Source organism: Salvelinus alpinus, chromosome 25 (genome assembly GCF_045679555.1).
Source record: "Salvelinus alpinus chromosome 25, SLU_Salpinus.1, whole genome shotgun sequence".
NCBI lineage: Eukaryota > Metazoa > Chordata > Actinopteri > Salmoniformes > Salmonidae > Salvelinus > Salvelinus alpinus.
Window position 1 is genome coordinate 22879715 of NC_092110.1, and position 17099 is coordinate 22896813.

Genomic DNA, 17099 nt, shown 5'->3' on the forward strand with positions numbered 1-17099 from the left:
TGAGAATCCTATTCATTGACTACAGCTCAGCGTTCAACACCATAGTGCCCTCAAAGCTCATCACTAAGCTAAGGACCCTGGGACTAAACACCTCCCTCTGCATCTGGATCCTGGACTTCCTGACGGGCCGCCCCCAGGTGGTAAGGGTAGGTAACACCACCTCCGCCACGCTGATCCTCAACACGGGGGCCCCTCAGGGGTGCGTGCTCAGTCCCCTCCTGTACACTCACGACTACACGGCCAGGCACTCCAACACCATCATTAAGTTTTCTGATGACAACAGTAGGGAGGTCAGAGACCTGAACGTGTGGTGCAAGGACAACAACGTCTCCCTCAATGTGATCAAGACAAAAGGAGATTATTGTGGACAACAGGAAAAGGAGGACAGAGTATGCCCCCATTCTCATCGACGGGGCTGTAGTGGAGCAAGTTTAGAGCTTCAAGTTCCTTGGCGTCCACATCACCAATAAACTAACATGTTCCAAGCACACCAACAGTCGTGAAGAGGGCACGACAAAACCTATTCCCCCTCAGGAGATTGAAAAGATTTGGCATGGGTCGTCAGATCCTCAAAAGTTTTATAGCTGCACCATCGAGAGCATCCTGACGGGTTGCATCACTGCCTGGTATGGCAACTGCTTGGCCTCCGACTGCAAGGCAAATCAAATTGTATTAGTCACATGCGCCGAATACAACTGGTGTAGACCTTACAGTGAAATGCTTACTTACGAGCCCCTAACCGACAGAGCCCAGTACATCACCGGGGCCAACCTTCCTGCCATCCTGGACCTCTATACCAGGCGGTGTCAGAGGAAGGCCCTATAAATTGTCAAGGACTCCAGCCACCCTAGTCAGACTGTTCTCTCTGCTACTGCATGGCAAGCGGTACCGGAGCACCAAGTCTAGGTCCAAGAGGCATATCTAAACAGCTTCTACCCCCAAGCCATAAGACTCCTGAACAGCTAATCAAATGGCTACCCAGACTATTTGCTTTGCCCCCCCCCCTCCCCCCTTACACTGCTGCTACTCTGTTATCATCTATACATAGCCACTTTAATAACTCTACCTACATGTACATCATTACCTCAATTACCTTCACACCATTACCTTCACACACACACATTAACATTGACTCTGTACCAGTACCCCTGTATATAGCCCCGCTATTGTTATTTACTGCTGCTCTTTAATTATGTGTTATTCTTAACTCTTACTTTTTTTTTGTGGGGGGGGGGGGGGGGGGGGGAGTGGAGTGGAGTTATTTTCTTAACTGCATTGTTGGTTAAGGGCTTGTAAGTAAGCATTTCACTGTAAGGTCTACACCTGTTGTATTTGTGATTTGATTCTGGGAACAGCATTTTATTTAGGATTTGAGAGCTAATGGTAAAAGAGAAAACTACATACAAAAGTGTTAATGAAAAAGCTGAGTAAATAAAGAGTATATTGTCCTATAACATGTGACCACCATGATGAGGCACAAACTCACTGTTTTCCCCTGTTCCGTTTCCTTCTGAAATACCAGTTTTAATAATCACAAAATAAACTATAAAAGTAAAAAATAACTTGCTCTCACTTCTACCAGTTAAGACAAAGGGTGTCAATAATGTACAATATATTTCCAGCAACACATTTTTTTTTGAAATGCCTCAAATATGATAAAACAAGATAAGAAGAATAACAAATCAATAGTTAGTTAGCAATATTGGAAGGTTTTCAGCTCCCACTATTCCAACAGTTTACATGCAGTCAGATTTGTGGATTTAATCGTAGGACCATTATACCCGGAGTGCAGAATTGCTGACCAACAATCTAAATTCTGACAGGTTACTGCAAGGAAGAGAAAAAGGCAAGTGTAGTTTTGAAGAATTGCTGCCACTTTTGCTTTCCTGAGTGGAGTCAAACTACTAAAAAATCTTAGACCTACATTACAACAACAAGGTAAAGGTCTTGTAAAAAAAACAGGCCTATATTTGGGGAAAATAAAATATTATACTGGTACACAAAAACCCTCCAAGGTTCACATAAAATAAAATATTGATCTGAGTTCATGCAATGATGATGGCTTGCACCTAGGCAGGTTCCGGGGGCAGAGGTTAGGGGTCAGATGGGCTTGGTGGTGGTGTTGTAGACCAGGCGCTCCGTGTCCTCCCTGGTGTAGACCTGGGAGCCGTTGACGGGTACCCGCTGGCGCTGAGTCTGCTCCTTCTTGCTCTTCATGAAGCAGTAACACAGAACTACCAGCAGTATTATGATGGCCAGGCCAAGCAGTGCAGCTATCACTATGATTCCTGAGAGACGATGGGCATGAAGAGACACACACACACACACACCAGTAAGTCAATAACTATATGAAAGGATCCTGCATGTGCAGGGAAGCAAAAACTGGACAGACAGACAATCATGTGCAACATTCACAGTGTTTGAGTAAAGTGAGGAGAATGTGCAGGGAAAACACAGCTTCATCATCACAAGATCTTTGTGACCAGCTTTGACCCCCAAGGCCCTTAAACCTAATGGTGTGGAATAATTGGTTTTACTTTATTATTATTATTGTCAGGATGTCTTTTCCATTGAGTCCTGAGGGACAAAAGGCTCCATCTTGCAGAATAAAGAAGAGCTAATTACCTATATGGCCGTCAGTGTCCTGGTATTCATATCGGTTCGTTATTTCAAAGACGTCCTTTTCTGAACACATGGCAAGGATAAGAGACAAGTGAGTTGTTACACACAGCTACAGTATTGTTGATACACACAATGTAGTGGTGCTGACATAGGAAAATACTTTAGCTCTGTAACATTTCATTATTATGATCTCAAAGGGTAATATAACAGTTAGGGATGCACTCTATATCGGTAAGCATATCGGAATCAGCCAATATTAGCTAAAAATGCCAACATTGGCTCTATGTATAGTTTAACGCCGATATGCAAAACCGATGTCAAAGCTCACATGCATACCTGTATAACGTAGGTAGATGACGTAATGACGCATTCCTAACCTAGCCCACAATGTCTGCTGTGTGGATATATTTTGAAGTTTCAAAGGAAGATGACAAAAAAGGCCAAATGCAACGTTTGTGCTGCTATTATTTCCTGAGGGGAAAAAGTGCATCCCCCCCAGACACTCAGCAACTACGTAGAACAAAAGCAGAAAAAAACGAAGCGTACTTTTCCAACAACGAAACAAGTTAAAGTCGAGCACTCATTTGAATGAGTAGGAACATTTCTGCGAGATAACTCAAAGGCGAAATCCATTACCGCCAAGATAATGGAATTCATTGCCCTTGACAATAAACCGTTCTCTGTCGTGGATGTTGGCTTTCACCGACTGGTCGAGCACCTCGAGCTCCGGTACACACAACCAAGTAGGCGCCAATCTACAGATGTTGCCCTACCGGAGTTACACAGTATTGTTGAAACGCACATCCATGAGCTACTTGCTATGGGCGTCACTGCTATTAACTTCACAGTTGACATTTGGACCAGCGACGTCAGCCCCGTGAGCATGCTGAGTCTGACAGCACAGTGGTTCGACGAGGATTTCGTACTGAGGAAAGCCGTATTGCATGCTCATGAATGTGCTGGTTCTCATACCGCTGCTGCCATTTCAATGGCATTTGAGAACATGTTTGAAATCCCCAAGAACAAAATACACGCTGTGCTACGTGATAATACACGTAACATGACAAAGGCTTTGGAAGAATGTGGGGTCGCCAGTTTGCCATGCATGGCACACACGCTGCAACTGGCTGTGAACGAAGGTGTTTTGGCCCAACGCAGCATATCTGACACAGTGGCAAAAAGTAGGAAGATAGCGGGTCATTTTAAACACTCACAGCTCGCATACAGCCGCCTGCAAGCAATACAAGAGCAGCTTGGAGTGAAAACGAAAAGGCGTAAGCAAAATGTTTCCACCAGATGGAACAGTACTTTTTACATGGAGAGCCTGCTTGAACAAAAACGAGTGCTTGGCGTGTACGCAGCCGACTAGGAGTTACCTGCAACAATCAGTACAAACCAGTGGACTCTTATTGAAAACACTCCTAGCTCCATTGGAACAACTGACTTGAGAAATAAGCTCATCAGCTGTGTTTCCAGCAGATGTGATACCTTCTGTCATGGCATTGAAACGCCTGCTCAATAAAACTGCCGACAGACCGTGGGGTTAAAACTTGCAAAAGTACTCTACTAGAGGCTGTGAACAAGTGATTCGGTGGCACTCTCTCTGAGCCTCTTTACTGTGTCGCCACCATGCTCAATGCTAGGTCCAAGGACCGCTACTTCGATGCAGACAGGAAACAGGGTTTAGGTGAAATGTTAGACATAGCTGGACAAGATGGACACGGACACAGTGACAGTGCGCACTGAGAAAGAGAGGCCACGGACAGACAGAGTTGAAACTTCACTGCTTGACATGTATAATGAAATCCTGATTGAGAATGAAACGACTGAACAAATGATCAACGAAACAGCAAGTAAGTGAAAGAAATAGGTTTTGATTATGTTTTACTGGTAATGGGGACATATGTGGTCAGTATGTGTGTGTGTTTCAACTATTTAACTGTACTAGAATGCTTAAAAGGCCGCAATTATTTTTATATATCGGTATCGGTTTTTTTTGGCAAGGAAAATATTGGATATCGGTATCGGCTCAAAATTCCATATCGGTGCATCCCTAATAACAGTGCAACAATTTTGAAAATCAGTTGAAAGTGTTGTAATGGCTAAAGCATGCAAACCTACCTGTTACCAGTTTGCAGGTACTCATACAAGCATCCTCAGTGTCAAATCTGTTCTCATTCCCGTAGCAGCCGCCATAGTTGAAACGGAAGCACTTCTGGTAGACAGGGTTGTAGTACCACTTGGTAAAACTCTCCCGACAGTTTCCTGTTTTGGGGTGCTCCGTGCAGCGAACTGTGGTTGAAAGAACATGTGTGTGAGAGAGATTAGCGTTCGTAAGGAGAGCCAGAGTAGGGGTAGGCACCATATATGACCAGTTAACTCAACAACAAAATCCTAGATTGATCCTGTTATTGTGAACATGTTTCAAAAGAGTAAAACTCAACCTTTCTGTTCATCCACAGGAATTTGCAGTAAAATCTGGAAGTTCTCATTCACTGATGAAAGGAAGAAAGCAAGAGTTAAAGGGATACTTCTGGATTTGAAGCAATTTATCTACTTCCCCAGCGTCAGATTAACTCATTGATACCATTTTTATGTCTCTGCATCCAGTATGAAGGATGTTAGAATTGGCTTGCAAAACTACCTCTAACTAACGTTAGCATTAACGCTAGTTACCAATTGCGCTAACGCTAGTTAGCAACTTCCGTCAAACTGCTCGCAGAGAATGGCATCCACAAGTTCATCGGACTCTGGGGAAGTAGATCAAGGGTTTCATTGCCAAAATACCGATGTATCCCTTTAAGCAACTTCACATGACAACAACTGATCACCCCAATAGTTTCACTTCATGACTGCACTTGTAATGTAAGGTCAGTGGTAAGGTAAGGCCAATGCAGTGTTGTATGTAAATTAGGGTTGGTTTGCATAGCCTGTACTCACAGTCCTCACAGTTCTCCTCATCTGAGCCGTCGCTGCACTGTTGCTCCTTGTCACACTCCAGGCCTCGGTCAAGGCAGCAGCCGTTGGTGCAGGTGAACTGGCCTGACCCGCAGGGTACTCCACACACCTCTAAAACACAACAACACACACAGGTGAACTGGGGACCTCACACACCTCTAAACATAATACACAGCTGAACAGGGTACTCCACACACCTCTAACACAACAACACAGAGGTGAGCAGAAGAGGTGAGGTAAAAGTGACTTTTACCCGTAGATTCACCTTATAGGGTACACAAGTAATACAGGTAACTGATAAGTCTCAATAGATATGCATCAGTCAACAGATACGGCAAATATATGTATATTTGAACTATGTCAATGACTGGGGGAGGCATAGCCAAAAAGCTGGAGCTTATAAGTACAGCTACTTTCCATAGTCATACACCTGAGAACAATAAATGAAATGTAAGTCAGTCTTACCTCTAGGGGCTGGAAGTGGTCCAGTTCTACCTCTGTGAATAACTACAAAAAAGGAAACACCAATCAACCAACCAATCGTCTCCAAAAACTGTTCTCAGAAAAACAAAAGGGATCTGTATAATACCTGACACACCATCACAGGCATTGGCACACTCCTGGAGGGAGAGGTAGTTGTTGAGGTTCTCTCTGCAGCCCCCAAACAGGAACTCCTCACACCTCTCTGAGGCAGCATTGTAGTGCCAGCGGGGGAAGGATCCGCGACAGGGACCCACCTTCTTGGGGACCATGCAGTGATCTGAAGGATGAAGTATCAGAGAGTGGGGACACTGGCGATTAGATAACATTATGTAATAAAACAATACACACAAATGTCATGTGATTGTATTTTATGTTGTGGTTCAGTGGTGGAAGCCCAGACAGAATCATGTGTAACACTTTTTGGTGAAAAACATTGCTTATAAACTGTTTATTACAGTGCTTATAAACTGCTTACATAATCATAGCTTCAAACAGCTCATTACTTCATGTGCAACGCTTAAAATTATTTTGACATTTTCTTATAAACATAACTCATAACATAGAAGTTTATAAACATACCTTCAAATAAAATGTTTAAAAAATTGTGTAGAATATTAGAGAGCCAGTCAATATTTTATTTTTTATATCTTTAATTCTGCATTGTTGGAAAAGGACCCGTAAGTAAGCATTTCACCGTTGGTCTACACCTGTTGTTTACAAAGCATGTCACAAATAAAATAGTATTTTTGATTGGACGTGATGTGTCAAATAAAAAAAAGCTAAGTAACTTTCCCTAAAACCAGGCCTACTTCATCCACTGAAAATAAATGTGGATGGTCTGTGGACAGTACATATATTTTGCTGAGAGGGGGTTCATGTTGTCAGGGTATCTTTAATTGTGATTCTACTAGCATTGTTCATTGTAATTCATCCAGCATTAAGGCATGCAGCCATTTAGCTGTACGTGTTGTGTGACTCAGATCAGGGGTCACTATGCATTGGTCTTTCCACAGAGGAACATTCCTAACACCATTCAGTAGAGACTAGTTAATGGGTAACTGGCTCAATGAATGGTTAATAGTCTCTGCTCAGTCTGTTAAGACATGCTCCAAATTGTATAACTGACTCAGAAATAACTTCAAAGTGTTTGAGTATCAAGAGTCTGCGTTTAGAGTACCATGACATTAAAGGAGTTTGCTTGAGTTTGTGAAACCCAAGCTGAAACCAGACAGACAGGTTAGGGGGGAGGGCTGGGTGGGAAGGAAAGAGGGAGCAGAGTGTGAGGGAGGGAAATCACCACAGCTTTCTTGACTTCCTGTTTCTGCTGATAACCCAGGAAAAGTGTCTATCCATTCCATACACACACATGTAACTGGGCATGGCAGAGAAAACCCTTCCATTGTCTGATTCCTAAGTATTCCCTGTTACCCTATAATGAACAGCCAGGCAGCACTGTTGATCTACCAAGTATAAGCCAGCGTGATAATGAGTTGTCATCCTGTTATGAGCCAATACTGTCATTCTTGGAGGACATATGGGTTTTTCAGTCACTCACAGCCATGGAGTAAACAGCTACTAGGAAAAGAAGAATACTAAGCTGTTGTCTCTGGCGATTGAGCCCACATATAGATGTCCAAGCTGAGACAAATCTACTTATGAATGTGCTTTCTTAAATCTGGAAATGTTGATTTTGTTCTACGGGAATCAGAGGAGCTTGCCTGGACAGGTCTTTTTGACAGTATTCTCATGCCATGTCACGTGGCATGAAAAATAGATGATTATGATATCAAGTCTTGTTGTAATCAACTCAACTTAAACCAGTACAACCGATAAGAGTCATCAGCAAGCATTTGAAAGTCATAAAAATTAGTTATGAACTTAACATGCCACATGCACTGAGTGCAGAAAACATTCGGAACACCTTCCTAATATTGAGTTGCACCCCCTATTGCCCCCAGAACAGCCTCAATTCATTGGTGCATGGACTCTACAAGGAAAGTATTCCACAAGGATGTTGACTCCAATGCATCCCACAGTTGTGTAAAGTTGGCTGGATGTCTTTTGGGTGTTGGACCATTCTTGATACACACGGGAAACAGTTGTGAGTGAAAAACGCAGTAGCGTTGCAATTATTGACACACTCAAACCGGTGCGCCTGGCACCTACTACCATACCCTGTTCAAATGCACTTAAATATTTTGTCTTGCCCATTCACACTCAATGGCACACATACACAATCCATGTCTCAATTGACTCAAGGCTTAAAACTCCTTCTTTAACCTGTCTCCTCCCCTTCATCTACAGTACACTGATTGAAGTGGATTTAACAAGTGACATCAATAAGGGATCAAGCGTTCACCTGGATTCACCTGGTCAATCTGTCATTGAAAGAGTTCCTGATGTTTTGTACACTCAGTGTATACTTGTAATCGGGTATTTCTTTTTCACATCAAAATTCCAATGCAGAGACAGTTCCCTCAGTTTAGAAGGAAAACATTTAAGTGATTTATATTCCTAACATTGCATTCACTTGCATTATGTGTTCAGTGGCCAATATGGTCAGAAGGGCATCAGTCCTTCTCACCTCAATGACAAAGTTTCTCATAGTATTTCCACATGGTCCCTGCTCCAAACATGACAGATCACTCGGATGTAGACCACTTCAAAGATCATTGTCACTTTAGATTGCTTTCATACAGGCAACTAACTGTTTATAAGTGCATTGAAATTCAATAAATACAGCATGTCCCTTCACCCTCAAAACAATTGTGTTAAACTGTGTAGCTAGGTGTGCTTTGCAGGTGTTTCACATATACTTTAGTATACTCACTCTCAGACTGCTCAGGGGTAAGCACAAGGACAGTGATCTGGGTTTGGTCGGACTGCCCACTGGAGTCTGTGACGGTCAGTTGGAACTTGTACACTCCTGACGCCAGGTTGGACACGATCACCTGGTCTTTAAATGTAGTTTTCTAGGAGACAAGGGGAGACAAAGAAAGAAAATGTATCAATGTTTTCTAGTGTGGCAGAACATTGAAAATAGAGAAGCTTTAATTGTGATCCTCATCCTCTGGTGTTCCCAGGGTGACCTGTTCTTCGCATGTATTTTTACACAGTGAAAGAGCAATCACCATTAACTATGATCAGGTAAATGCCCCAAACATCCCAATAAAGCCTGACCAGTGCTCCCTGATGCCCCAGTCATCATCGCCCACCTCAATGACAGCGGAGGTGTTCCCTGACACTAGGTGCCACTGGTACGTGACATTATCGTGGTCGTCCTTGCTCTCGTTGCCATTCAGAGTTAAACTTTCCTGGGGCTGCACCACTCTGTCCGGACCTCCATTGGCCTCTGGAGGATGGTCCACTTCACCTGGAAGTTGAATACAACCTTCATCACGTTCAATACAACATATTCATACTGAAAATAGATGCAGCTTTAAGATATCCCATTATGTTAAAGATACATAGATCATATGGCTGGTTCAAATTTGACTAGGTTGAAGTTTTTTGAAGGGTTTTGAGTGTCAACACATTAACAACATAAGGTTCAGGAAATCAATTTGTTTGCTAACTACATCCTGTTGACATACAATATTCACTCAAGTCTGCAATCCATTACTTGACTCACAGCACAATACCAATCTCCCCTGTAAGAAGCTTTCTCAGCAGCAATGAGGTGAAAACTGAAACCTCAGACTGTGACAAGGGGCCTTATAATGAGCCATATAATAAGCGCTATATTGAGCCATGGCATGTGTGGGTAATGCTCTTCTCTAAGCAGGTGGTTTCATCTCCTATGGAGATCTCCTATTGCGATTCAAACCACAGACAGTCCCAAGTGTAGTGGGTTGCTTTCTCTGCTCATAATAATATAGCTAAATGGTAGGTGTGTTCATGTCACTTTAGAAAGCAGTTCAATGGAGACAAAGTTCATTGGAGACTTAATTAGTTAATTTGATGAGAGTGTCTATGTTGTGATGTTTGAGAGTGATACCTGGGTCTCCAGTTTCAACCTGGACTCAGGGGTAGACATAATATAGTAAATGTAAATCCGGGACACTCCGTATGGTATGTATTAATTTGTGGATGTCCATAATCCATTTCGCATGTTTTACGAATTGAAATTTGTACATGTTACAAATTGCAAAGACCATACCAAATATAACATATCATACTAATTTGAGTATCCCAGTTCCAATTCATCCCAAAGGTGTTCGATAGGGTTGAGGTCAGGCCAGTCAAGTTCTTCCACATCAATCCCCAAAAACTATTTCTGTATTGACTTTGTGCACGGGAGCATTGTCATGCTGAAAAAGGAAAGGGCCTTTCCCAAACTTTTGCCACAAAGTCGGAAGCACAGAATCGTCTAGAATGTCCTTGTATGCTGTAGCATTAAGATTTCCCTTCACTGAAAGTAAGGGGCCTAGCCCGAACCATGAAAAAAAGCCCCAGACCATTATTCCTCCTCCACCAAACTTTACAGTTGGCACTATGCAGTCGGGCAGGTAGCGTTCTCCTGGCATCCACCAAACCCATCGCGTGAAGCGTGATTCATCACTCCAGAGAACGTGTTTCCACTGCTCCAGAGTCCAATGGCGGTGAGCTTTACAACACTCTAGCCGACGCTTGGCATTGTGATCTTAGGCTTGTGTGCGGCTGTTCGGCCATGGAAACCCATTTAATTAAGCTCCTTGACAAACAGTTATTGTGCTGATGTTGCTTAAAGAGGCAGTTTGGAACTCAGTAGTGAGTGTTGCAACTGAGGAAAGATGATTTTTACACACTACAGCACTCGGCAGTCCCGTTCTGTGAGATTGTGTGGCCTAGCACTTTGTGGCTGAGCCGTTGTTGCTCCTAGATGTTTCCACTTCACAATAACAGCACTTACAGTTGACCGGGGCAGCTCTAGCAGGGCAAAAAATTGAAGAACTGACTTGTTGGAAAGGTGGCATCCTATGACGGTGCCACGTTGAAAGTCACTGAGCTCTTCAGTACGGGCCATTCTACTGCCAATGTTCAAATGTTTGTCTATGGAGATTGCATGGCGGTGTGCTCGATTTTATACACCTGTCAGCAACGGGTGTGGCTTAAATAGCCGAATCCACATACTGTTGACCATGTAGTGCATCTTCTGACCAGGGGGAGTTTTCTTGAGAGTCCTGACGCTTTTGGAAGCATAAGGAAAGTGTCTTTCATACCAGCAAGAAATACTTTTCAAATAACTAAAAGGTTAATTTCTTAAACACCTTTTTAGGGTTAGTGTACCAACACCACCATATTTCCATGTTACTTTGTGTATTTACAGAAGACAGAGGGACCACCTGTGTGTGTACCTGAAGGCCACCAGAAACGTGTTGTCACAGGCTGCAACTGTGATAAAGACAGTTTAAACAGTGCAGTAAGTGAATATTTAGCATTTGTGAAATTATGATGTGATATGAAAGTAAAGCTTTATGTTCCTTGAACCGTATCGAATTTGAGAATAGACTCACGTTTATATGGAGTATTTGGCTGTTTTGGTTGCCAGAGCCAGTCTACCTCTGAAAATAGCATGTAAGGTCCTTGGACCTAAACGTAATGGTAAGCCCTTTAGGGGTACATATTGGGCAGTCAGAGATCAGTCTGCCTGTTTTACCTGGGAGGTTTTTTGTGGCCAGATCACTTTCATAAACCGCGTCTCTGATGTAGTTCAGGAATCCCTTCTTCCTGACAAATCGGCAGACGTACTTCTGCTTGTATAGACAGTCAAAGAGAAAGCATGACTTGATCATGCCCTCACCGGACCCATTCTCCATGAAAGCGACATTACACTTGGGATCTTTGCAGCACGAGCGTATACAGTCCTTGGTGCTCTCAACCTTCGGTTTAATGATGAAAGTCGCACCGTATTTCACCGAGTCATCCGTGTCGAGAACGAAATCTTCTCTGCCCTTTTCGAAACTGTCCAAACACTGTTCCCCTAAAGGCTGGGCCTCCGCGCGCCCCAGGAAAACAATAGAGCACACAAAAGCGCCCAATAACAATCCAATTGGGAGAGTAGTCATTCTACAAAACTGTCCAGGAAAACTATTTCCCACAAAATATAGGATAATCCAACAGATGACCTGAAAACAGAGCGATATATAGTAAACGTCAAATAACATACCATGGAATGCATTAATTAAATATACATTGTCATTCAAATAAATAGTCGTAACATGATCTAAATAACATACAAAACACTATGCAGTCTATCTTTATACTATACACACACACCAATCAATTGTATAGAAACGTTCAGGACTTTTGTATATCGCAGTGTCTCTCTGTTCCTCTGATTTCAAAGGTAAGAATTACGTCAAACATATAAATAATCAAGATCCAACTCTTCTGTAACTTTATAGATTCATATTTGTTCAAAACAGCACTAGAAATTAACACATGTCACCTGTAAATTCTGTATCTGTCGTCGATTATAAAAGAAACAACTGAATATCTTTACAATTCACAGGTGTGTCACTCTCTCTCTTCGGATACCTGTTACATACAGGAAGTGAAATTCTACTCCCATCTACCCAAAGAGGTGACCGGAGGCGCAAAGCACATTGGCACTCCCATTTCGAGTTGTATCGGAGTAGAAGAAGACTTCACCAAGCATGGGAATAATGAGTTGCTTGAATCTGTAGAGTAACGTATATTTCATTGGTTATCTAAATTTCCCAATTCGTTATTATTTATAGGAGGGGACATTAACATTACTATAGATAATTCAACTGATAGATGGCCCCCAGGTGGGCCAACGAATCAGAATTTGGGTTAAATACTTTATATGGATACGTTTGATCTTACTGACATATAGAGAGAGATGTTTCCGGCTGACAGATCATTCACTTGGAGTAATAAGACAGGTTCCAGACAGTCCAGAATAGATTTAGGGTTTATATTGAAATGTGTCCAGGCTGTGTAAGGGCTATTTGACCAAGGAGAGTGATGGAGTGCCGCATCAGATGGCCTGGCCTCCACAATCACCCAACCTCAACCCAATTTTGATGGTTTGGGATGAGTTGGACCGCAGAGTGAAGGAAAAGCAGCCAACAAGTGCTCAGCATATATGGGAATTCCTTCGAGACTGTTGGAAACGCATTCCTCATGAAGCTGGTTGAGAGAATGCCAAGAGTGTGCAAAGCTGTCATCAAGTTAAAGGGTAGCTACTTTGAAGAAACTAATATATAAAATATTTTTTGATTTGTTTTGATTTGTTTAACACTTTTTTGGTTACTACATGATTCCATGTGTTATTTCATAGTTTTGATGTCTTCACTATTATTCTACAATGTAGAAAAATAGTAAAAATAAAGAAAACCCCTTGAATGAGTAGGTATGTCCAAACGTTTCACTGGTACTGTATATACAGTGGCAAGAAAAAGTATGTGAACCCTTATCTGGATTTCTGCATAAATTGGTCATAAAATTAGATCTGATCTTCATCTAAGTCACAACAGGCAAACAAAGTCTGCTTAAACTATTAACACACAAATTATTGTATTTTTCTTGTCTATATTGAATACATCATTTAAACATTCACAGTGTAGGTTGGAAAAAGTATGTGAACCGCTAGGCTAGTGAGTTCTCCAAAAGCTAATTGGAGTCAGGAGTAAGCTAACCTGGAGTACAATCATTGAGACGAGATTGGAGATGTTGGTTAGAGCTGCCCTGCCCTATAAAAAACACTCACTAAATTAGAGTTTTCTGTTCAGAAGAAGAATTGCGTTTAACAAGATAGATCTCAGAAGACCCAATATGAAGAATTATTGACTTGCATGAAACTGGAAAGGGTAAAAAAAAGTATCTCTAAAAGCCTTGATGTTCATCAGTACACGGTAAGACAAATTGTCTATAAACGGAGAAAGTTCAGCACTGTTGCTACTTTCCCTAGGAGTGCCCGTCCTGCAAAGATGACTGCAAGAGCACAGTGCAGAATATTCAATGAGGTTAAGAGGAATCTTAGTGTCAACTAAAGACTTACAGAAAACTCTGGAACATGCTAACATCTGTTTGTCACTATCTTGGAAATGAGCAGACCAAGGCGCAGCATGAGTATAGTTCCACATATTTATTTAAGTGAAACTAACAAAAACCGTGAGGACGTAGTGCCCAAACACACTAACAAACAATCAATATCCCACAAATGCAGGTGGGGAAAAAGCCTACCTAAATATGATCCCCAATTAGAGGCAACGATTACCAGCTGCCTCTAACTGCTAGCTAGCTAGCTAGCAGCTAGCCAACGTCTACCGTCTACCGAATAGCAGCACTGTAGAAACTATTACATTAGTTTCTACATTACAACGGAACGACTTGATTAGTGTAGTGTTAGCCAGCTAGATTCATAGATGGATCTACAGATGCAAAACGCAGCTATAGTGCGTTGCAATGCAATGACTGCCGTGATATTAAAATTATAGTTTTGAAGTAATGTTTGTCCACGAAGACATTGTTTACAAACCGTGAGTAAAACAAATATACACTGCTCAAAAAAATTAAGGGAACACTAAAATAACACATCCTAGATCTGAATGAATGAAATATTCTTATTAAATACTTTTTTCTTTACATAGTTGAATGTGCTGACAACAAAATCACACAAAAATGATCAATGTAAATCAAATTTATCAACCCATGGAGGTCTGGATTTGGAGTCACACTCAAAATTAAAGTGGAAAACCACACTACAGGCTGATCCAACTTTGATGTAATGTCCTTAAAACAACTCAAAATGAGGCTCAGTAGTGTGTGTGGCCTCCACGTGCCTGTATGACCTCCCTACAACGCCTGGGCATGCTCCTGATGAGGTGGCGGATGGTCTCCTGAGGGATCTCCTCCCAGACCTGGACTAAAGCATCCGCCAACTCCTGGACAGTCTGTTTTGTAACGTGGCGTTGGTGGATGGAGCGAGACATGATGTCCCAGATGTGCTCAATTAGATTCAGGTCTGGGGAACGGGCGGGCCAGTCCATAGCATCAATGCCTTCCTCTTGCAGGAACTGCTGACACACTCCAGCCACATGAGGTCTAGCATTGTCTTGCATTAGGAGGAACCCAGGGCCAACCGCACCAGCATATGGTCTCACAAGGGGTCTGAGGATCTCATCTCGGTACCTAATGGCAGTCAGGCTACCTCTGGCGAGCACATGGAGGGCTGTGCGGCCCCCCCAAAGAAATGCCACCCCACACCATGACTGACCCACCGCCAAACCGGTCATGCTGGAGGATGTTGCAGGCAGCAGAACGTTCTCCACGGCGTCTCCAGACTCTGTCACGTCTGTCACATGTGCTCATGTGCTCAGTGTGAACCTGCTTTCATCTGTGAAGAGCACAGGGCGCCAGTGGCGAATTTGCCAATCTTGGTGTTCTCTGGCAAATGCCAAACGTCCTGCACGGTGTTGGGCTGTAAGCACAACCCCCACCTGTGGACGTCGGGCCCTCATACCACCCGCATGGAGTCTGTTTCTGACCGTTTGAGCAGACACATGCACATTTGTGGCCTGCTGGAGGTCATTTTGCAGGGCTCTGTCAGTGCTCCACCTGCTCCTCCTTGCACAAAGGCGGAGGTAGCGGTCCTGCTGCTGGGTTGTTGCCCTCCTACGGCCTCCTCCACGTCTCCTGATGTACTGGCCTGTCTCCTGGTAGCACCTCCATGCTCTGGACACTACGCTGACAGACACAGCAAACCTTCTTGCCACAGCTCGCATTGATGTGCCATCCTGGATGAGCTGCACTACCTGAGCCACTTGTGTGGGTTGTAGACTCCGTCTCATGCTACCACTAGAGTGAAAGCACCGCCAGCATTCAAAAGTGACCAAAACATCAGCCAGGAAGCATAGGATCTGAGAAGTGGTCTGTGGTCACCACCTTGCAGAACCACTCCTTTATTTGGGGTGTCTTGCTAATTGCCTATAATTTCCACCTTTTGTCTATTCCATTTGCACAACAGCATGTGAAATGTATTGTCAATCAGTGTTGCTTCCTAAGTGGACAGTTTGATTTCACAGAAGTGTGATTGACTTGGAGTTACATTGTGTTGTTTAAGTGTTCCCTTTATTTTTTTGAGCAGTGTATATTTTGGCCTAGGACAGTTGTACTAAGCTTATATTAAGTAATATTCTTCTATGTGGCTTTACAGCAAATACTGTAAGTAACATGACAGTATTTTGATTGTTTTGGCCCATCCCTTGACACTAGGTGGCGCCCAAAGGCTTGCATTTGAAAATACTGCAAATACAACTGTGAGTGAACAGTTACTGTGCAGGTGGCATTGTGGTTTCTTTAACCTTTATTACTGTAAAACAAAAACTATCTTCTCATCAGTAAGGGCATTACAATACAAAGTACCACTTTCAAATGAGAGCACTGTAACAAATGTTTGTTTTGGTAAACTAACTGTAACCAGGACATGGGATTTTGCAGAGCAAAGGAACAAATTGACCAGAAAGTAAAACATTTACTGGAATCCATTTGAGTTAGTCTTTGAAAGTATACAGTTAGCTACAAAAGTATTTGGACAGTGACACATTTTTTGTTGCTGTACTCCAGCACTTGATTCAATGACTATGAGGTTAACGTGCAGACTGTCAGCTTTAATTTGAATGTATTTTCATACATATCAGGTGAACCGTTTAGAAATTACAGTACTTTTGTACATAGTCCCATTTTAGGGGACCAAAAGAATTGAGAAAAATTCCCTGATATGTGTAATAAAATAGTCAAAAGTTTGGTATTTGGTCTCATATTCCTAGATCGCAATGATTACATCAATCTTGTGACTCTACAAATTTGTTGGATGCATTTGCTGTTTGAATTTGGTTGTGTTTCACATTATTTTGTGCCCTTTAGAAATGAATGGTAAATCATGTATTGTGTCATTTTGGAGTCACTTTTATTGTAAATAATAGAATATGTTTCAAAACACTTCTACATTAATGTGGATGCTACCATGATTACGGATAGTCCTGAATGAATTGTGAATAATAATTTGTGAGAAAGTTAGACGCACA

At 42.4% G+C, this 17099-nt stretch overlaps 1 protein-coding gene across 1 annotated transcript; it reads right to left on the minus strand.

The window, feature by feature from the left end:
- Positions 1–1326: 1326 nt before the first annotated feature.
- LOC139553655 (kunitz-type protease inhibitor 1-like) lies at positions 1327–12661 on the minus strand. Its single transcript, XM_071366217.1, has 11 exons — positions 12494–12661; positions 11702–12170; positions 9279–9436; positions 8894–9035; positions 6170–6340; positions 6046–6087; positions 5563–5691; positions 5067–5117; positions 4744–4914; positions 2626–2685; positions 1327–2288 (listed from the first exon to the last, which is right to left on the minus strand). The coding sequence occupies exons 2-11, from the start codon at positions 12108–12110 to the stop codon at positions 2101–2103; spliced, it is 1521 nt and encodes a 506-aa protein (XP_071222318.1). The 5' UTR covers positions 12111–12170; positions 12494–12661; the 3' UTR covers positions 1327–2100.
- Positions 12662–17099: the final 4438 nt, after the last annotated feature.